At 43.3% G+C, this 22687-nt stretch overlaps 1 protein-coding gene and 1 pseudogene across 1 annotated transcript in view; both read right to left on the bottom strand.

Annotated features, from left to right (window-relative positions):
- The window catches only part of LOC114704270 (protein argonaute-4), a 39214-nt gene extending 16795 nt beyond the window's left edge, over positions 1 to 22419 (bottom strand). Inside the window, exons 1-10 of the mRNA XM_028885421.2 lie at positions 22162 to 22419; positions 13069 to 13234; positions 9741 to 9861; positions 6573 to 6754; positions 6272 to 6408; positions 6045 to 6179; positions 3640 to 3727; positions 763 to 910; positions 274 to 393; positions 30 to 158 (exon numbers count right to left, since the gene is read on the bottom strand). Coding sequence (XP_028741254.1) covers positions 30 to 158; positions 274 to 393; positions 763 to 910; positions 3640 to 3727; positions 6045 to 6179; positions 6272 to 6408; positions 6573 to 6754; positions 9741 to 9861; positions 13069 to 13234; positions 22162 to 22180 — 1245 coding nt within the window. The 5' untranslated portion in view covers positions 22181 to 22419. The remainder of the gene's footprint in view (positions 1 to 29; positions 159 to 273; positions 394 to 762; positions 911 to 3639; positions 3728 to 6044; positions 6180 to 6271; positions 6409 to 6572; positions 6755 to 9740; positions 9862 to 13068; positions 13235 to 22161) is intronic.
- Positions 17258 to 18255, bottom strand: LOC114704272 (annotated as a pseudogene).
- Positions 22420 to 22687: the final 268 nt, after the last annotated feature.

A 22687-nucleotide genomic window follows, 5' to 3' on the forward strand; every position in this document is an offset into this window, starting at 1 on the left:
TTTATGGGAACGGTGTGGAAGCAGCTTACCCGGCCTCCGTACTGCAGCATGGGAGCTGGGAGGACCCTGCCTGTGAGCTCTGTCATCTCATTGTGGACGACGATCCCAAACTCCTTCAGGTATGGGTCAGGCCCACCCACCATGCTGTTGCTCTTTACCTAGGGAAGGGAAAAGCTGCACATGAAACCAGACAGGAACTGTGCCCCTCAGGATTGTTTACTCTTTATTTGTTCATCTCACAGCGGGCTGATCTGGAGATTGCGATTTACTGACCAGTCTACTGATTTCCTCCTGTCGGTCAGGAGCAGATCTTGCTGTGGCTTTGATCATTGTGGATGTCTGATTGTCTGTGAGCTTCTTTATACATCTCTGTCCTGCCACTATATTACAGACCTGCAAAGAGACAAAGAGAAGCCAGGTTTTATAGAAATGGGCTTATACATGAAGTCTTTGCCCATTTCCAGGAAAAAAAAATAGTTATAAAATTCTATGCACAAAATACTTCAAAAAGACTAAATTCTACCACTAGTTTAGAACATCTTTTGTTTGTTTGTTTGTCTGTTTGTTTGTTTTTCAAGACAGGGTTTCTCTGTATAGCCCCTGGCTGTCCTGGAACTCGTATGTAGACCTAGCTAGCCTTGAACTCACAGAGATCTGCTTGCCTCTGCCTCCCCAGTACTGGGATTAAAGGCATGAACACTTTTTTTTTTTAAAGAAAAATTAATTCAAGAGATTGGCAAAAGAAAATTTCATTTGGCTTACCTCAAGTGGCAAGTATGTATGCTTCTGTTCTTGTCCCACCTGAAGGCAGGGCAGATGGGGGTACTTCAGCTGTAGACTATACTTCTGCTTAAAATACTGAGCTACTGTACATTCCAGAGCCTGACCATTTTCTAGCTGCAAAGGAAAGCTAGAGGAAAGAAAGTGTATTTAGAACTTTTACTATTTTTTAAAGAAGTAAACAAAAGCCACTAACATTTTCTATGTTGATTACTCATTTAAGAAACAAAGGTCAAGGGCTGATGATGCGGCTCAGTGGATAGAAAGCTTGTTTAACATGCTAAACAGTTTTTGATCCCCTGTGTTTGGTCCCCAGCACTACATAAACCACAAAAATAGGCATGGTGATACAGGCCTGTAATTCCAGAGTTTAGGAGATGGAGGCAGGAGAATCAGGAGCTCAAGGTCACCCTCACTTACATAGTAAGTTTGAGGCCAGCCTAGACTACAATAAAACTCTCAAAGGAGTTGGGGGAGGCAGCAAGATGGCTAACTAGGTGAAGGTGCTTGCTACCAAGCCTGACAACCGAGTCCAGTCTCCGGGACTCATGTGATGGAAGAACAGAGCCAACTCCAGTAAGAGAGAGAGGGGGAGAGAGAGAGAGAGAGAGAGAGAGAACATGTGCCCGCGCGCGCGCGCGCACACGCACACGCACACGCGCACGCGCACACGCACACGCACGCGCACGCGCACGCGCACGCGCACACGCACACACACACACACAAATAAATTGTGAAAAAATAAACAAGGGTCAGGGGCTAGGGGTACAGCACAGTGATAAAGCCTTTCATTCAATCCCCAGCACCACCACCAAAAAAATTGAAAGAAAGAAAGGAAGGAAGGAAGAAAGAAAGAGAGAGAGAGAGAAAGAGAGAAAGAAAAAGAGAAAGAAAGAAAGAAAGAAAAAGAAAGAAAGAAAAAGTCTGATTACTTCCAGGTAAGTCATTTTAGTATTGTACCAGAACAGTTCCATTGAAATTTCAATGTTTGTTGAAGCTGAGCAAAAAAAAAAAAAAAAAATAATAATTTTTTTTTTGTTCCACAAAAGACCTAGGTGTGGTGGCTCACACCTGAAACCCTAGTACTCAAGAGAGAGAGGCAGAAAAACCACTTGAAGTTTGAGGCCAGACTGGATGTATTTATGTCCACTGTGTGCATGCCTCAGAGTTTAGTAGAGGGCCGATGATCCCTTGGAACTGGAGTTATGAACAGCTGTGAGTGCCATGTGGGTGCTTGGAACTGTATCCAGATCTTCTGCAAAAATAACAAGTTCTAACCACTCGGCCTTCTCTACAGCCCATCTTGCTGGCTACTGAGATGAGTAACTTCAAATAAGCACTTAGAGTCCCCCACATACTTTTATTTGCTTAAGAGAAATTTTTTCTAAATGAACAGAGTATAGTTATTAGAGCCACATTTTTAGGTCTCCAAGTTGTCAGATTCCTAAGCCAGGGCAAATTATGTAGTTTGGAAGTGACAAGACTAAATACACGGACTGGGGAGATAGGTTAGGAGGTTAAAAAAAAAAACTCACTTTGCAAGCCAAATATCCTGAGTTCAACCCCAGGATTGTGCAGTAGAAAGAGAAAACCAACTCCTAAAAGTCTTCCTCTAACCTCCACACATATACTATTGCATACTGATGTGCACACGAGGTGTATGTGCGCATGCACAGGCACACACGTGTGTGCATACAGAGAGCACCATGGATACAAAGTTATAACAAGAACTCCTAAGTAACCAAAATAATGTAAGATTTATATATATATTTAACATTACTTACTTACAAAAGCCAGTATTTTTTTTCATGTCCGGACACAAGTTTAATGATCCTGATCACAAGAATGAATCTGCCATATATAGTAATTTTATAGGCACTTCCAAACATATTGTCACTTAGGCACAGTACTCAATAGACTACAAGTTGTGTGGTTGGTTAGAAAGGCAAGATTGAGTAAATGGAAAGGAACAGGCTACTGGAGACAGGAATACACGACTAGCTGGGAGTAACACCAAGCTATAAAGAAAGGGAGAGACAACTACACAAATATGCAAAGCAGTATTTGTCTCCCCACAGAAGCCTGTATGATGGCTAGACCCTAGCAAAGTTGCCAAGTACTGAGAATTATAGTACTATAATAATTGATGCTAGTTATGACAATCATATTCTTTTTAAAATTCTTAAGTTTTATTTGTATATACATATATGTAGTATATGTGTGCGTGTGTGTGTGTGCGCGCGCGCGCACACACACACATGGATCCAGAGGTCAACATCTTCTATCACTCTCAACTTACTTTTTTGAGACAGAGTCTCTCACTGAACCACCTATTGACTAGGCTGGCTGACCAGCAAGTTCTGGGGACCTTCCCATCTCTCCCCACAGGCACTAGGACGACAGATATTCATCACCATGCCTAGCTTTTATGTAGGCAATGGAGATCCAAACTCAGGAGTTCATACCTATACAGCGGGTCCTGTACGGACTGACCATCCCCCCAGTGCAACCTGATCTGTGTAGTATACTCGGTTCAAAGGGTAAACTGAACAACTATTCAACAAATATCTAAAATATGTTTTAAAGCTTTTGTGGTAAGTGAAGATTCTCGTGATCCCGAAACCACACTACTGTCTTTGCCAGTGTCAAATTGCTACCGTATTTTATTGTTAACTTGGGTTTTTGTTGTCTTTTCTTTCATTTTGTGATTTTTCAGTTTTTGAGACAGGGTTTCTTGGGGTAACTTAGGCTGGCCTCAAACTCACAGCAAGTCTCCTGCTTCAGTCTCCCAAGCACTGAGATTACAGGTATAAACCATCATTTGTGGCTACCGTATTATTTTAGATGTGATCAACATACGTTTGATGACTGGCTGGCCGTCTTGTCACATTACAAACTCGGTATTTTCGTTTCATCTGTCCACAGTGAGTCACTTCAACTTTGAGACCTGAAAAAGAATTTAAAAAAAAAAGGCTAGATTATCAGTTTTAATTAAAATCATAGTGACAAAACCAAATGTTGTCTTCAAAAAGTCAAGGAGTGGCCAGACATGGTGGGACACATTTTTAATCTCTTTTTTTTAAAAAACTGTGCTCTCCGAGTCTTGTGGCTACTGCTGAAGCCCAACATGACAGAGACCTAATGGGTCATGAAAAAATCTACCCTTCTGATGCCAATGGAGATTGAGAGTCCAATATGGCCAGCTTTGGCAAGCATTAATGTAAGCCTAGGAACTGTAGCCATGAGATTGGATTCTCCAGAAGAGCTGCCAGCCAAAGTCATGCTCAGATCAAGAAAAACCGGCCTTGGTGGTTCATGTTCCTGGAGTTGTATCCATGCCAGTGGATGTCCACACAATCCAGAAGAGAATTCGACATTGCTGCTGCCGCTGTTGCTGTTATAACAATGGCACACACCACTGCTACTGTTTCTGGTATTACCATTTCATAATTGCTTACTACAGCTAGCACAGTGGAGACCCTGGCAACAAAAGTAGCTACTATAGTTAGTTAATCTTTGATTCTATTGGGCATGATAAATTTAATTCAGTAGTTATATACATCTCAATTGGCTTTGAAAATTATAAATTTATAAACTCAAGTTCCAATTGCTTTTGGGATACTATCTTACAAGGACTCCAACATACAGTATGGCTCGATAAGGAAGGGAATGGCTCGTTGCCTTTAGCCTACTGGCTATGGGTGAGATAGGACCTCTGTTGGTCTTTTCTGTATCGAACACACAGATTGCAAGCCCAGTGCCACTTTGAGATCTTTGGCAGCAATTAACTATGCAGCTCACACATGATTGAGCCGGTATGATAATGAGTATTCAGAGATGGGTAATACCTGGGGGGCACTCACCAACCTAAGACAGAGCACCTGTGTGGCCTGGGCGGGCGTCTCCATGACAGGTAAGGTGACCTGCTGACGTCCCACGCAACCCAAGTCAGAAGCTCATTTTTTAATAAAAGGGGGACCTGCAGGGCCCTGGCCCCCGTTTTGGGTAACTGTTGCCTTGCTTACGGACCTTGACCTTGATATCCTCCCAATACTAATTCCCTGCCAGGTTCCACCCTCCTGAATGCTTAAGGGAAGTTCCTTGTCTGTGTATCCTGAATAATGGGTGTTAACAGCTTAGATGCAAGATTGTAAAACATCAGTAGCAGACTTCTGCCCTCCAGGGTCCTCCCATTGTGCTGTAAGCCTGTAATTAAGACCTCCTACCCCCTTCAAAAAATGACATTCGACATTTAAAATTAAATATATATATATATATGTATATATTATTGAATGAATACTGCGAATGTAATCTATGAATACCAAAATGTGATTAATATCATGAGTGTAATTTAAAATAAATAAATAAATAAATAATTGTGTTCTCTTTCTCCCCACATTATTTTTTTTTTAAGATTTACTTATTATGTATGCAGTACTCTGTCTGCATTGCATGTGTGTCTGCACACCAGAAGAGGACACCAGATCTCATTACAGATGGTTGGGAGCCACCATGTGGTTGCTGGGAATTGAACTCAGGACCTGTGGGAGAGCAGCTGGTGCCCTTAACCGCTGAGCCATCTCTCCAGGCCCATCTTTATAATCTCTTTAATTTCAGCACTCAGAAGGCAGAGGCAGGCAGATCTCTGTGAATTAGAGGCCAGCCTGGTCTACACAGCAAGTTCCAGGACAGCCAGGGTTGCAGAGTGAAACTCTGTTTCAAAAAACCAAACAAAAAGTCAAGGAGCACATTACTTTGGAAAGAATTCTCATGTTCTCCTTACCTACTGCAGATAACAAAGATTTCTCCACATACACACAAAAGGTCAATAATTTAAAACAGGACCAAAGCTGTAAGAATATGGAGACAATTTCATCATATAAAGGCAAAAAGATTCATGAAACTCAACCAATTTTTGTTTTTGGGACAGAGTCTCTCTACATAGTTCAGATTAGCCTTGAAGTTGTGATCTTCCTGCCACAGCCTCCTGACTGCTGAGATTACAGGCATGTAGTACCATGCCTGACTACATAACTGACTTCATTATTTCAGTCAATAAGTTTTTGTAAGTATCAATGTTCTGCTGTTTCTTTTCAAGTCTAAGTATATACTGAGATTCTGTAGTTAACATGGCTAAAGAACTTATCCAAAGCCCCACTGCTAGGCTATCAGGCTAGGAAGGGACCCAGGTCTGTCTGACTCAAGCCCAGATCATCTGCACTGTATTGCACTCACTCCAAGATGACAGTAACACAAATACCTACCTCTAATTTCTTTGGTAAACTTGACACGCTGGGAGTCCGTTAGAGGTTTCGTTTGTTCATTGATGTTCTGAATATCTAAAACCTCACACATGAACTCAATGATAGGCTGGGCCCGGTAGAAAGCAGTTGCAGATACTAACAAACAGAAAAAGGATACTTAGCATCAAGGAAAAGAAAGGGTCCAAACCTATCAAACGGAAACCAGAGTTAACAGAGTTCCAACCCACCATCAATATTGAGCATCATATTCCACATGGCAGGTCTCACAGACTGGTGAAAGCCGAACCAGACCTCTCTGCCGCCTCCCAGAGGGTGGTAATAACCTTCAGGAGGTGAGAAAAAAGAACGGCCCACAGGAGTGTACCTGAAGAGACAGGGGTTTGGATACTTCATGCAAAACATTTTGAGGTCAGTTTGTGAACTGAAATCAAGTTTGAACTGTGACTATGTCAGAACCTTTGCATGGCTAAATTCAATCTGTGAAAAATCCTGACATTTGTGGGAAGGGATTCAAAGTAAGGTGCTAACCTCATAGAGGGGAGATGCCTTGTAATAACGTCAAGTGCTTGTACTGAGTCGTCCGGGACTTCATTCAGGTGCCCAGCTAAAGCCTCCAAAAGCAACTGAAGGCTCACAACTGACACCCACTGCACAGACACTTTGAAAGTTTGGTCTTTACCCTCACCTGGAAGGGTCACCTCCATGTCAACCTAGAGAAAAATACATACATACAATCAGGTTTATAAGGTTGTGGGAAAGACCCTAGGAATATTCATTATAGTATATGCATAATGGATATTTATCTTAACACTTTTTGTAATTGTAGACCATTTGAAACAATGTAATTGTCTGTAAGTAATTGCTGTGGGACGACGGTCTGTATGTCAAATTGCTCTGATTGGTCAATAAATAAAACACTGATTGGCCAGTGGCCAGGCAGGAAGTAGGTGGGACAGGGAGAGAGGAGAATTCTAGGAAGCAGAAGGCTGAGGTAGAGAGACACTGCCAGCCGCCGCCATGTCCAGCAGCATGTGAAGATGCCGGTAAGCCACCAGCCACGTGGCAAGGTATAGATTTATGGAAATGGATTAATTTAAGCTATAAGAACAGTTAGCAAGAAGCCTGCCACAGCCATACAGTTTGTAAGCAATATAAGTCTCTGTGTTTACTTGGTTGGGTCTGAGGGGCTGTGGGACTGGTGGGTGACAAAGATTTGTCCTGACTGTGGGCAAGGCAGAAAAACTCTAGCTACAAATAATTTAATAGAAAATATTATACAATAATTAAAAATAAGGGGTCAGAGGGATACAATTGTAGGTAAGTGCTGATAGTGCCAAGCCTGATGACCTGAGTTTGACTCTGGGGCCCTATATGGTGGAAGTAGAGAACAACTCCCACAAGTTGTCTAACTTCAACATGCTCACACACACACATGCTCACCACACACACATGCTCACCACAGCAGACATGCTCACCACACACACATGCTCACCACACACACTCACACACACATGCTCAACACACACACATGCTCAACACACACACATGCTCACCACAGCAGGCACAGACTCACCACACACACATGCACACATATGCACAAATAGATAAATAAACTTGTTATGGAAGGACAAACATTGATGATTCTGCTTAAATGAGGTACTCAGAATAGTCAAATTCATAGAAATAAAAGGTAGAATAAATAGTGGTTACCAGAGCAAGTGGCAGTGAGGTACATGGAACTATTGCTTAGTGGGTAGAGAGTTTCTATTCTAGATAATAGAATAGACAGTAGTGCAGATGCACAACAATGTGAATGCTCGTGCCGGGTGGTGGCGGCGGCGCACGCCTTTAGTCCCAGCACTCGGGAGGCAGAAGCAGGCGGATCTCTGTGAGTTTGAGGCCAGCCTGGACTATAGAGGGAGTTCCAGGAAAGGTGCAAAACTACACAGAGAAACCCTTGTCTCGAAAAACCAAAATAAATAAATAAAAACAACCTTTGTGGGCATCACATGTCCATGTGCACAAACACACACAGTCATGTGTTGTGTGATATTTTAATTGTGTTCTGACAAATAAAGCTTGCTTAGAGTCAGGAGGAACTAGCCACTAGCCAACCAAAATTAACCATAGAGGTTTAGAGGACTGTAGACAGATAGGAGACAGGAAGTAGTAAGGTGGGGCCAAGAGAGGATCTTGGCCCTTTTGGAGGAAGGGAGGAGGTAGAAGGTGACTGGTGGCCGCTCCCTGCTTCTCTGATCTTTCAGGTTCTTATTCTGATATCTGACTCTCAATTTTTTATTGATGAAAAAATAATTAGATAAATATTTTAGTCATGCACATAAATGTCATAAAAACATATATATTTGGGTTTTTAGAGACAGAGTTTCTCTGTGTGACAGCCCTGGCTGTCCTAGAACTCATTTTATAAACCAGGTTGGCCTCAAACTCACAGAGATCTGCCTGCCTGAGTGCTGAGATTAAAGGTGTGTGCTGCTACCACCACCTGGCAAAACATAATTTTTAAAAATACTTCTTTTTAGCCAGGCGGTGGTGGTCCACACCTTTAATCCCAGCACTCGGGAGGCAGAGGCAGGTGGATCTCTGTGAGTTCGAGGCCAGCCTGGCCTACAAAGCAAGTTCCAGGACAGCAGGACTGTTACATAGAGAAACCCTATCTCGAAAAACAAAACAAACAAACAAACAAACAAACAAACAAAACCCTTCTTTTTTAACTCTTTGTTTTTGGTTTGTTTGTTTTTAACAAAGGGTCTCACTATGTAACTCTGGCTGGCCTGGAACTTGCTAGGTAGACCACATTGGCTTGGAATTGACAGAGATACACCTGCCTTTGTCTCCTGAGTGCTGGGATTAAAGATGTGTACCACCATACCTGGTACTGTTTTTTCCTATTAAAGTAAATATTTAAGAAAGTACTGTGTGGGGCTAAAGAGATGGCTCAGTAGTTAAGAGCACTGGCTGCTCTCTCAGAAGACCCAGGTTCAATTCCCAGTACCCACACAGCAGTTCACAACTGTCTGTAACTCCAGTTCCAGGGGATCTGACACCCTCACACAGACATACATGCAGGCCAAACAGTAATGCATTTAAAAAAAAAAAAAAGAAAGAAAGAAAAAAGAAAAAAAAAAAAACGAAGAAAGTGCTGTGGCATTATTTTCATAACTGAAGCTAGACAGCACTTTGTTCAAGTGCATGGTTAATGTGGAAATATGGACTAGCTGTAAGGATGACAAAATCAGTGTGGCCCTGGTGTTCCTCTCACCGTTCATGATCAGCTAGCGAAGAGTCTGCAGTAATTGTGGAAAGATCTATCATCACAATGAAAAACAACTCTAAGAACTGAAGAGAAGGAGGCTGTGAGTGTAGCAGGTGTGCAGCCTTGAGTTCAAGCCCCATAGCAAGAAGAGGAACAGCAGCAGCAGGAGGAGGAAGCTGGCAAAAGGCTGAGAAGAGGTGCTTGCCAACAAACCTGACAGCTGGAATTCAATCTCTTGAAAACCACACCGGGGAAGGAGAGAACCAATTCACATGCACTGTGGCGTGCACATGGCTCCACAATTACTGACTAAAGGAATAAAGAACTAGAGTGACCAGAGAGGCGAGCAGTCGGCCGCTTGTAGTTACTACCATGTAACGCAGAGTCTCTCCTGCCCAGCAGAGTCTCTCCTGCCCACTTACCCTGTCCCGTCCAATCGGCAGTGGATGTGCTGTGTACATGTTTCTTTTGCCATCATAGCCGGGCTGCCGATCCCCAAATATCTGCATCTTGAAGTGTCGCACCATAGTGTCTACTACCTCCCTTAACAGTAATGGAGACAGTGGCAGTTAGCTTTGAGACGTGATCAACAGAAAGCAAAGTGTCACCATGCCTTCAAATATACTCTGTGTGGGACCATGAGGAAAAAGTTGAAGTCACAAAGCTAACTCAAGTATGAAAAAAAAAACCTTAAGTAATAAGTGAGCACATAAAATATACCTGTAATCCCAACACTGGGGAGGTGGAGGCAGGAGATTCAGGAGTTCAAAGTCATCCTTGGCTAAACACTGTGTTTGAGACCAGCTTGGACTACATGAGACCCAGTCCCAGAAAAAAAAATAGACCAATGAGATGGCTCAGCAGATAAAGGTGCTTGCTACCAATCCCAGAACCCACATGGTAGAAGAAAACCGTACACACACAAAATAAATTAAGTAACTGTAGCTTTATAAGAATAATCTGCCTATTTCAGACATCTAAGCTTTGCATGGTTGTTTAACCATTACATGATGGCATAAAATCAGAGACGGGAGGCATTGGCGCACGCCTTTAATCCCAGCATTCAGGAGGCAGAGCAAGGTGGATCTCTGTGAGTTCGAGGCCCGCCTGGTCTACAGAGTGAGATCCAGGATAGGCACCAAAACTATACAGAGAAATCGTCTAGGAAAAAAAGAATCTGGTTTAAGAGTTATATATTCTTCATAAGAAAGGATAATTCGTTTCCATCAGCGGTCTTGTATTCAAGGGACAATAAAAAAAAAAAAGAAAAAAAAAAAAAAAAAAAAAAAAAAAAAAAAAAAAAGGGATAATTCTCAGCTGGTCTTTTTTCTTTTGGAGACAGGGTCTTATGTAGCCTTGAACTCCTAATATCAAGTGTGGGGATGACAGGCCGGGTTTATATGGTACTAGGGACCAAATCCAGGGCTTTATGGATAGTAGCAGGCATTCTACTACTGAGCTACAGTTTTGGCCCCCATCCTTGCTTTATTTTTATTGTACTTATCACCATCTAATAAATGATATGTTTTATTTGCTGATTTATCAAGTTTTGACCATTAGAATATAAATTTCTCAAATACACAAACATTGCCTCCCCAACAGTTTAGAGGGTCTTTTCCCTCTCCTTCTACACCTATTTGATTATGAACTCACAGGGGTAGACTCCAGCAGCCTGCTCCTGTGCATCCATTCTCACAGCGTGCACCTCTGTGTGGAGGTAGTGGCCTGTCAGGTGAACACATGTACTTTCTCTTTGATGTCCTTCTTTTTTGTAATCATACTCTTTCATGATTTTCAGGAAGCTAGCTCAGCTCTTAAGAGAACTTAATATGTTCAGTATGCTCATTCTCTTGGCAAGAATCTTGCCCTTCCTTTGTTTGCATACAGCAACATCAAGAGCATTCTGGCAAACAGCAGAGACTTCTGACTTGTAGGATGGTAACACTTGTAGGTGTTTGTTTCTGAACAGCACCCATCCCTCTGATGCCTACAATTTCACCTTTCCTGTGTATTCATTCATATGTGGCCAAAGGAACTTTGGAAAGGCCTAGACACAGCATGCCTTTCCTCTTCCCTCTTGTTCACCATTCTGCTGAGTTCCTGAAAGGCTGTAATCTGAGCTGAAAGGCAAGTTTGTGCTGAGCCAGGTATGGTGGCCTGCACCTACAGTCCCAGTCCCCAGGGCTGTTTAGGGTCTTAAGTTTACTTCCTTCATGGATCTCATTCAGTATCACAGCTTTACCAACAACACCAACAATGTTCATGACTCTCAAATGCCTACCTCCAGCACACCCTCTCCCCTGAACCTCTTCCCTGAATCCAATTTCACATACTCTGTACATCTAATAAATATCCTGACCTTAGCATGTCTAGCAGATCCTAGGGCTGAAAGCAGTTAAAAATAGTTAAGTTTGGTTCCCAGCACCCATGTTGGGCAGCTCACAACTGCCTATACCTCCAGCTTCAAGGAAAATCTGACACCCTTTCCTGGTTCTCATGGATAAACATACACAAACACATACACACACTTGAAAACACATGTCCTCACTTAGAAGCCAAGGCTGTAAGATCTGAATTCAAGTACACTGTTTTTGTTTGTTTGTTTCTGTTTGGTTTGATTTTGACTTTTGGTTTTTCGAGACAGGGTTTCTTTGTGTAGTTTTGGTGCCTTCCTGGATCTCACTCTGTAGACCAGGCTGGCCTTGAACTCACAGAGATCCACCTGGTTCTGCTGGGATTAAAGGCGTGTGCCACCTCCGCCTGGCTCAAGTACACGGTAAACCAATGCTAGTCTGGGCAACATATCAAGACCCTGTGTCTCAGAAGAACAAACAAATACTGAGTATGGGGTACGTGCCTGCAATTCCAGTACTTGGGAGGTAGAGACAAAAGGATCAGGAATTCAAAGGCAGCCTGGGCTATAAAGAGACCCTATCTCAAAATAAATAACTAAAATAAAATAAACAAGTCAATACAGAATGCAGTGCTTGTTGAACAGATTAAAAGTAGCTATTATTAGCATGTTTATTATGAGTGATCTCAGTTATATTCCAGCTGAATAATCATGAGCTTACACAACACTGAACTGTACCAGAAAGCCAAATTATTGCAGTATAAAAAAAAAAAAAAGATAAACCAAAACCAAAACACCCCCTAAGTATCATCAAATAGCTTACTTGACAGCAGAGCAAGAATCTTAGTCTAAGAGGCACTGGGGGATGAGCATGTGCAAGCAGAGACATGAGTGAAGTGAGTATATATGTGCTTTTGCTACAGGGTGTCTTCATATTGGTAACTGACCACAACACATTAGCACCTTATCAGAACCCCACTTGGATAATGCCAGAAATAAGCAGGGCTTCTCCTGGGGCTTTCTTTTTGATACTCTAAGAGAATTCTTACATCAGTACACTTTCATTACAAAGTGATAAAATCTGAATCTCCAGATAGTTCTACTTCCCATATACTAACATCTGCATCTATTGTTACAAACTTCTGGTACCTTTGATTGTTGATGACCAGTGACACAGTCACTTTATCATACAATATGTATTTATTGATAGATAATGATATATCCAGCAGAGTTGGTTGCCAAAACAACCAAGAGGATCCCATCATATACTTATTAAGAGGGTACAATAATGACTACCTGCTGAGAGACTTCAGAAAACAATATGATACAAAGTAAATTATGTGAATTAGATACACATATCTACAGATATACAGACATCTACTCTTTCTAATCCTTACCTGTTGACTCTACGAGGCCGTTTTTCTGGTTTAATATCCACATCATAGTGATACACATCTATTTTAGGGATCTGAACCTGAAAATGATTGGCTAACAGTCGAATTGGCTTCCCAACAGTTCCAAGGCCAGGACGACGAGGTGGCTGGAAGAGGCTGGCTGGAGGTCCTAAAGAGATTGAAGACATACACTATGTTATTAGGTAATAAGGAGAATATTCTCTCCATCATAATGACAGTTACAATTATTGAGATCTGATTCATCAGTGAACATATTCTGATATAAAAATCTGGAATCTCTGGGGCTAGAGCGATGGCTCAGAGGTTAAGAGCATTAGAGCATTGGTTGTTTGTCCAGAGGACTCGAGTTCAGTTTCCAGCATCTACATGGCAGCTCACAACAGTGTATAACTCCAGTTCTAGAAGACCAATGCCCTCTTTGGGCCTTTGTGGGCACCAGGCACACATGTGGTACAAACCTACAGGGAAAACACTCACACACATAATTGTTCTTTTTAAATTGAGGTACTGAATATACTAAATTTCTCTAGATTTCTAAGTAGTTAGCCATGTTGCTATTATTTTTAATATAAGGATCAAAGTTAGACAGGCAGTTATGATTAATCATCTCATACAGAGGCTTACAAAATTATATACATTTAAAAATAACATATAGCGGGGCTGGAGAGATGGCTCAGAGGTTAAGAGCACTGACTGCTCTTCCAGAGATCCTGAGTTCAATTCCCAGCAACCACATGGTGGCTCACAACCATCTGTAATGAGATCTGGTGCCCTCTTCTGGCCTGCAGTCATACATGCTGTATATATAATAAATAAATAAATCTTTAAAAAAATAAAAAATAAAAATAGCATATAGCCAGGCATGGTCACACACACCAGTAATCCTTGTACTGAAAATGATAAGGGAAGAAAATTAAGAGCTCAAAGGCAGAACCCTCTCTCAAAAAATAACAGGTACCAGTGAGGTGGCTCAGTAAATAAAAACTCTGCTGCCAAGCTGGACAACCTTGTTTTGATATCCAGGACCCACAAGGTCAAAGGAAGGAACTGATTCTGCTTGCATGATGTGTTCCACATACACACACACACACACACACACACACACGCGCGCGCGCTCACACACACGCGCGCACACACGCGCGCGCACACACGCGCGCGCACACACACACACACTGAATGCTTTAAGATAATTAGGGGGCTGGAGAAACAACTTAGCCATCAAGAGCACTGACTGCTCTTCTAGAGGACTTGGATTTAATTCCTGGAATTCACATGGCAGCTCATAACCATATCTGTAACTCTAGTTAAAGGTGATCTGATTCCCTCTTCTGGCCTCTGTGGACACTAGGCATGCACATGGTACACAGACATACATGGAGGCAGACACTCAATATAGATAAAGTTAATAAAATAATAATAATAATAAATAAATAAACTCAGGAGCGTGATATAGTGCATGCCTTTAATTCTGGAACTTAGGTATATGCCCATGTGTGCGTGCATGGAGGCCAGAGGTCAACATCAGTTATTCTCATCAATCAATCTCCACCTTACTTTTTAAAGATATATTTATTTTATTTTTTATGTGTATGAGTATTTTGCCTGCATGTATGTATGTATGTATACCACATGCTTGCCTGGTGTCCATGGACGTCAGAAGAGGACATCCTAACCCCCTGGAACTGGAGTTAGAGATGATTGTGTTGTGAGCCACCATGTAAGTGCTGGAAACCAAGCTGGGTCCTCTACAACAGCAACAAGTTCTCTTAACCACAGAACCCTCTCTCCAGCTCCCTCAACCTTACTTTGAGACAAGGTCTCTCTGAACTAAAGCACATTGATTGGTTCAGCTAGACTGGATAGGCAACAGGAGTTCCTAAGTCCTGCCTGTTGGAGCACTGCCCCTTCAACTTCTGCTTTTTCCATGGATGCTGGGACTCAGGGCCTCATGCTCGCACTGCCCACTGAGCCATCTCCCCAGCCCTACCAAATACATTCTCATATTTAGTTCTCCATGAAGTTATGTAATGAATAAACAAAATAACTCCCCGTTTACTCAACTCATTTGTACACACAGCAGCTCTCTGTCTCCCTTCCCCTCCCTCTCCCTCTGGACTCCTCTTCCCCCGCAGAACAGAACCTCTATTAACCTCCATCAGCAAAGGACTGTGTAGACACAGGCTGCAGATACTTATCTGACCAACTCCCTCTAATGAGAATATCAAGTGGACACTGGCCTAAAAAATAAGCATCTTTTCTATTATGAATAGGCACTGAGCAAAGTAGGTTGTGGTTACAACGGAAAGTTACAAGTTCTCTTACTGAAGTGACATTTCACTGAAAACAGAGACGATTCACTAAAAAGGAAAAGCTTTGAAATACTTGTCTGCTCTGTTCCAACATCACTTAAGGACGACACCACAGCAAGTATCTTCATGAAATTTGTATTGACAAATCACCATACAATAATATAATAGTTAAAGTACTGAAAATATTTTCCCATTACTCAATTAATTGTTCATTTTCCTCCTGATTTCAAACTTCAAATGTAGCTGAGATGCAACTTTATGAGAAAGATCCATTCCCTGTACACACAAGACCCTGTGTGCAGGGTAGGACTTAGCTCAAGTATAAGAAATCACTTGTGGACCAGCAAGATGGCTCAGCAGGTGAAGGCACTTAGGTGCCAAACTTGAGTTTGACCTATGACCACATGGTGAAAAGAGTGAACTGATTCATGCATGTGTGCACACACACCATAATTTTAAAAAGTAGTAAGTTGTTGCTGGGCGGTGGTGATGCATGCCTTTAATCCCAGCACTCTCGAGAGGCAGAGCCAGATGACGGATCTCTGTGAGTTCAAGGCCAGTCTGGTCTACAGAGCGAGATCCAGGACAGGCACCAAAACTACACAGAGAAACCATCTCGAAAAAAAAAAAAAAAAAAAAAAAAAAAAAAAAAAAAAAAAAAAAGGAGTTTAAGTTGCTAAACTATCCTGTCTTCTATAGGAGACTCATAAATTTTCAGAAGAACTAGAATTCTAGTTCATGGTTTCCACACCTAACTTATCACCCAGCAAGTTGTATGAATTCAATAAACATGGAAGAGTATCATTAGTTCCAGACAAAAACAAAACAGAAACATCAACCCTAATATGCAAAATGTGACAATTATTTTTCAATAAAGCAAAAGCACATAATATATTTAAAAAGCACATATGAAAAGTACTATTGTGATGCACATAGATCTATTCTGGGTGTGATAAGGCAATTACTAATCAAGCCAATTAAATCATATAGACAAATCAGCTTTGTAAAAAAATACACTTAATCATCATAACATAATTAGAAGGAATCTGTTTTTATAAGAGAAATTTGGAAGCAAAAACTTTGATCAAATGAGTTGCCTATGAATCTGATTTTTAATAATGACTGGATCAAGGCCTCCCATTTCTCCCCCAGATTTCACAGGGTTTTGATGATCTATACTTCTCTAAAGGACTTAAAGGCAAAGGGACTGAAATAAAAGAGATCCAAAGAAAATTGGAAGTATAGCTCATTGGTACAAGATGCTCCTACAGGTAGTACAGGATGAGCCCCTGGCCTGATCCTTAGCACCAAAAAAAATTAGAGTAAAATATTTTATGTCTCCTGTTTTTTGGGTTTTTTTTTTTAAACAAATGAAAAGCATGTTTTTCCCCAGTCATAGCAAAATACATATATACACATTTATACAGGCATAAGCTATTTCCAATATAACATGGTTTTGTTTGCTGAATGTCTTTAAAATAAGATTCACCGGCCAAGGGCTAGAGAGATGGCTCAGAGGTTAAGAGCACTGACTGCTCTTCCAGAGGTCCTAAGTTCAATTCCCAGCACCCACATGGTGGCTCACAACCATGTGTAATGAGATCTGGTGCCCTCTTCTATGTACATAATAAATAAATTAAAAAAAAAAAAAAAAAGATTCACCAGCCAAGAGAATAGTCACTGTTACTCAAGAATAGTGGCTGGGCGGTGGTAGTGGCACTCGCTTTAATTCCAGCACTCAGGAGGCAGAGGCAGGCGGATCTTTGTGAGTTCCAGGCCAGCCTGGTCTACAGAGCAAGATCCAGGAAAGGCACAAAGCTACACAGAGAAACCCTGTCTAGAAAAAAAAAAATAGTGTTTCAAATGGAGTACAGTTTCAATTTCTTTTTTTATGTTTTTGGTTGAAAGAGTCTTACTAGGCCACGCTGTTCTCAAACTTGGGAACTAACAATCTTCCTGTCTCGGCTGCATGGGCCTTGGGTGCTCGTTACAACATGAATGTATTTCTGGCAGATTTTTCAAGAGGTGGTTGTGAGCTGACTGCAGGCACCTTAATAAAAACCATGGCATCTTGATGTTCTTTCATACTCATATTCTTGGAAAGAGTTGACTCTGTCATTGGGGTAAAGTGTAGTTAGGTTTGTAAGAACTCAGGCTTCACTCTGGCCACTTTCCGGAATTCTTTAGTGTGGGTCTTAGGGCATTGCATCTCACACCAGCTGATGGGAACCATCTGGATACCTGATTCACTGTGGGCTACCACTACCCCTAACTCATTTCCAGCAGCAGTAGTCAGCAGATAATTGGACTGTGCATCACCGAGGGAGATAACTTTGGCCAAAACTATGTCACCCGGGCAGAAATTTCAGCCTTGTCTTTTTCATTTGCTCGGACATCTTCCTTGGGGATAGTTCCTCAAAAAGCATTTTTTAGTGGTGTGGACCCCCACATACAAGATGTGTACTATGGCAAAATGTGAGTTGATGCTAGAGACTATTTAGGTGACAACAGCGCCCACATCTGGAAGTAACTAGGACTGTTTCTCTCATAGACATCACAGGAAGCTCTTCTCCCTGGTCTTCCTCAGCCAGCAAGGAAAAGATGTAGCCATGCAGGGTGTAGGCGCCGCTACCGAGGCTGCCTTCCTCTAAGTTACACAGTCGTTCTCCGGGGATGGAGTATCTCACAGGCAGTGCCATGCTTGCCCCTGTCCAAAAACCTCCTGTTCTTTGAGATTTATTTTTGTTTTATATGTATGGGTGTCTTGCCAGCAGCATGGGGCACAGGGTCCCCTTGGAACTAGAGTTAGAGATAATTGTTAGCTCCCATGTGGGTGCTAGGGATTGAACCCAGTCCTCTGGAAGAGTAGTCAGTGCTCTTCACCACTGAGCCATCAGCGCTGTGTCACCTTTTTTTTTTTTTTTTTTTTTTTGACAAAAGAAAGGTTAAGTGAGTGACCACTTCTTTTAATAAACTTAGATCTATTTAGAGATTATATTCTAGCCAGGCGGTGGTGGCTCACGCCTTTAATCCCAGCACTCGGGAGGCAGAGGCAGGTGGATCTCTGTGAGTTCAAGGTCAGCCTGGTCTACAAAGCGAGTTCTAGGAAAGGCGCAAAGCTACAGAGAAACCCTGTCTCGAGAAAAAAAAAAAAAAAAAAAAAAAGAAGAAGAAGAAATTATATTCTAAATATTTCATTCCAAAAGTCAGTTTCTTTGAGTTGGGCAGAATTTATTTAGTATAACAACAAAGCACAGTGGCTAAGCCTCAGGAACCAAAATACCTGAGTTCTGGTTTGGTTCTGGTCTTAACGCTGTAGTGAGGACTCCAGGAGATGACGTCTATAAAAGGCTTACCATAGCACCTTATAACAGTTATATATCCAATAAGTGTTAGCTATTATAATGATAGCTGCATAAAGGTTATAGTTATTTAATATCCACAGATGTTCTGGTTTTATATTCGTGACATCCCTACAACTTTTTGACAGTCAAAAAAAGGACCTTTCTAAAAACAAAGCATTCATGATTTGAGATCACCCTTAAAGAAAGAGGTTGTCAGAGCAGGAACAAGACATCCCACTCTGGTCCTCATTTCCCCGTGGAACTCTGAGTCTGGAAGTCATTTGCGCTCTTTGAACCTTGATTTTCCATCTGTAAAAGGAGGATAGATGTCTGCCTTGTCTACTTCCCAAAGGATCAAATGAGCTAATAGGCTCTGTTCGGTTGGTTGGTTGGATTTTGAGGGTTTTTTGTTTGTTTGTTTTTGTTTTGATAGGGTCTTACTCAGTAGCCTAGACTTTGGACTCACAGTAATCCCCCTGCTTCAGCCTTCCAAGTGCTGGGATTACAATTTTAAATCACCTGGTCTGGCTCAAATGAACTCATAATTAAAGTATTTGCTTTTTAAAAAATTATTTATTTTGATGTGAGTATTTATTTTTTGTGTGGGTGTTTCTCCTGCATGTATGTCTGTGTACCACATATATGCACTGCCCACAGAGGCCAGAAGAGTGTGTTGTATCCCCTGGGACTGGAGTTACAGTTTCCCAGCACTATATGGTTGCTGGGAATCGAATCCGGGCCCTCTGGAACAGTACCCAGTACTCTTAACCACTGAGTCATTTCCCCAGCCCATATAAGTATTTTACAAATGATAAAAGCACTACAAAGGGCTGGGGAACTGCAATTCAAATGGAAGGGCAGTTGCCCATCATTCATGGAGCCCTGGGCTCCATCCCAACCACTGCAAAAACAAATAAATAAACAAGCAACTACAAAATAAAAAAGAACCATGCAAAAGTTAAGGTTATAATCACTATAACCAAAATGAATGATAAAGGTCATCTAATTTTCTAAGTTACAGACAGAAGATGAACCCGGGCAGTGGCAGAGGTAAGCAGGACTAAGAGGCCTCCAGGGATTGATTTTTTTTCCCAAGAATTGTTGGAGCAGAAGCTCCAACACACATCGGGTGGCAGCGGCGGTGGCGACACACACCTTTAATCCCAACACTCTGGAGGCAGAGGCAGGGGAAGGGGAATCTGAGTTCACCGCCAGCCTGGCCTACAGAGTGATTTCCAGGACACCCAGAGTTTTTATACAGAGAAACCCTGTCTCAAGAAGCCAAAAAAAGAACCAACACACTAGATCTAGGCATGGTCTCATGGAAGTAAAAAAGTGCCTCTCCAGTTCTAAAACAGCCTGGAAGCAACACCCTCACAAGACCCAAAAGACTCCCTTTGTTCCGATTCCATGTTCAACAAGCAATTACTATTTGTCATTAACTAGGTTTCCAAGGTAGTCAGATACCAAGACCAAGTCTGCTATATAGCAGACAGGAAAAGTTACTCAACAGAGAAGACCTATGTAAAATTTCAGCTTAATCATTGGTGTCTTTTAAATAGGATTAATGAATATTCATTCTCTACAAATTAAGCAATTCTAAGAAAATGGCTAAGTCTTCTGACCTGCAAAATCTAATAGAAATCAAACCGAAGAGGGTGGGCAGCTGGTTTCCTGGGCAGTTCCTTTCATCCCCATGCTGATTCTTTTCATGCAACTCAGTTTGTACACATAGTTACAGCTAATAATTGCAACAGTTGCTTCAATTACAAGTTACTCATGGGAGGGAAAAGAAGAAACATTTGTTGAACATCTGTACTACTCTTGACAAGAAGACTTCTCACAAACGCAGCGTTTCATTCTCACTTCAGTCTTACAGCACATAGCAGCCTGGTTTTATAGAAAAGGAAACTGAAGTTCAATAGAATTAAGTGGTGGGGAAGTGATGGCGGAGGCAGGGAGTTATACAAGTATGAATGGAACTCTGACATAGTCCTAAAGCCATAAACAAGCATGCTTTTACCTAGGGAACCAGGTCTGAAGTAACAGCATACTATGTTGAGGTTTATCCAATATATAACTAACCAGTGTAGCCCAAGCTGCTTCCATCTCTTTCTCTTCCTTTCCCCAACCTCCTGGAAGCTGAGATAAGTATGCAACAGCGCAGCAGGCTCAAATCTGTTTGTTTATAGTCAGGGTCTCAAGAAGCCCAGGCTGACCTTAAACTCCTGATCTTCCTGCCTCCACCTCCCAACTGTCAGGATTATAAACTTATGCCACCATGGCCTGCTAAGCCTATTCACTTTTCTAAGGCCTATGAAATTTGAATGTGCGGACCTTTAATTGTTTAACTTTAAACAGCAAATGAAGATAGGGTTTAATTACTCAGTTATGTGAATATGTTCAAGTAAACAAACCTGCCGAGTTTCCAAATTCAAATAATAAACCTAATTTTCTATGTACTTAAAAAGCATACAACTAAGTCCACTATATAGATAGACAAGGTTTGAATATGAAAATTAATTCCATTACTGCCCCTAAATCTTGCCCTACTTAGCCAAGTCATTAGCAACCTGTTGGGGCTTGAGACAGAAGCACTAGGCTCCAATCGCAGAGCATTCAAGAGTCTGGAATGCTTCCTTGGGTTGGGGCAGAAAGGGAGATAGCCAGGGGCCACCCATACCATTCATGAGAGTTTGGAATGCTTCCTTGGGTTGGGGCAGAAAGGGAGATAACCAGGGGCCACCCATATCCGAAACGAATCCCACAGCTTCAAAAATACTTTCTCATTTGCTCCTCGCAAGCACTCATAACCCAATTGAGAGAATGCAGGACATTGATCTCTGTGTTGGGGAGTCCTGGCTGACGATTCTCCTGTCATTCAAGGTCTAGTCCACAGCACTCTTGGGTCCGACAAACTGACAGATACCAAACTTCAGGACCTCGAAAAAAGAATGGCTTTCAGGGGCTTGGGGGTGAGTGGGTCTCCCTCATCCGAGGAACCAGCTGCCAGTGCAAAGAAAAAAGGGGATTCGGCCCCACACCAAGAGCAAGCACCCTTGGTAAAGGTGGGAGGCCTTCCAGGTTTGGGCCAGGTCTCCGCGTGCACCAGACCCACGGTCCCTGTCGAGGCCCGGGCTAGCCCCGCGGCGACCGTGGACAGGGCTCTCCTGAGATCTGCCCTGGCTCGGGAGACTCGGGTCACCTCCAGAGCCTCCGTCGCTTAGACCCCAAGTCTTCAGCCCGGGCACGGTTCCCGCCCCCGAGGGACGGGGGACCCTTCCTTCCCGGGGCCTGGCAACCCGCATCCGGGGCCGCACGAGCAGCGGCGGGGCCGCGACAGTCCCTTCCGCCGGGTCCGTCCGCCCTCCCCTAACCCCCCCGAGCCCCGGGTCCGGCCCCGGCCTGAGCGCGCTCCTCACCGGGTCCCAGCGCCTCCATGGCGGCGACAGGGGCTGCCTCGCTCCGGTCCCCGGCGCCTCCCGCTCCGGGCCCCGCTGCCGCCGCCGCCGCCGCGTAACGCTTGCTCTCGGGAATATTGGCGCGGAAGGGGCGCCGCGAAGACGCGGGCGCTGGGCAGGGGCGGCGGCGGCGCGGCGGCGCCCGGCCCGGGGACAGGGACCCGGCTTCTCTCACGGCTCTTCCGGCCTCGGCGACAACAAAAACAATCCCCGCCGCCGCCGCCAGCGGGAGCGGGAGCGGGAGGCGGCGCGCGCCCGCCGGGCGGGGGGGGGGGCGGTGCCGGGCGCGCGCACCCGGAGTCCCGGCCGGCGGCGAAGGGGGCGCGTGCGCGGCCCCGCAGCGCGCGGGGTCCGGCGAGTCGGCCGGGGTGGGGTGGGGGCGGCGGGCGCGCGCCCTGAGGGCCGAGCCCAGAGAAGTCGGCGCGGCGCGCGCCGCTCGGCGGATCCTCCTCCGGCGGCGATCGGTCCTCGAATCGGCCCCTCGAAA

Source organism: Peromyscus leucopus, chromosome 2 (genome assembly GCF_004664715.2).
Source record: "Peromyscus leucopus breed LL Stock chromosome 2, UCI_PerLeu_2.1, whole genome shotgun sequence".
NCBI lineage: Eukaryota > Metazoa > Chordata > Mammalia > Rodentia > Cricetidae > Peromyscus > Peromyscus leucopus.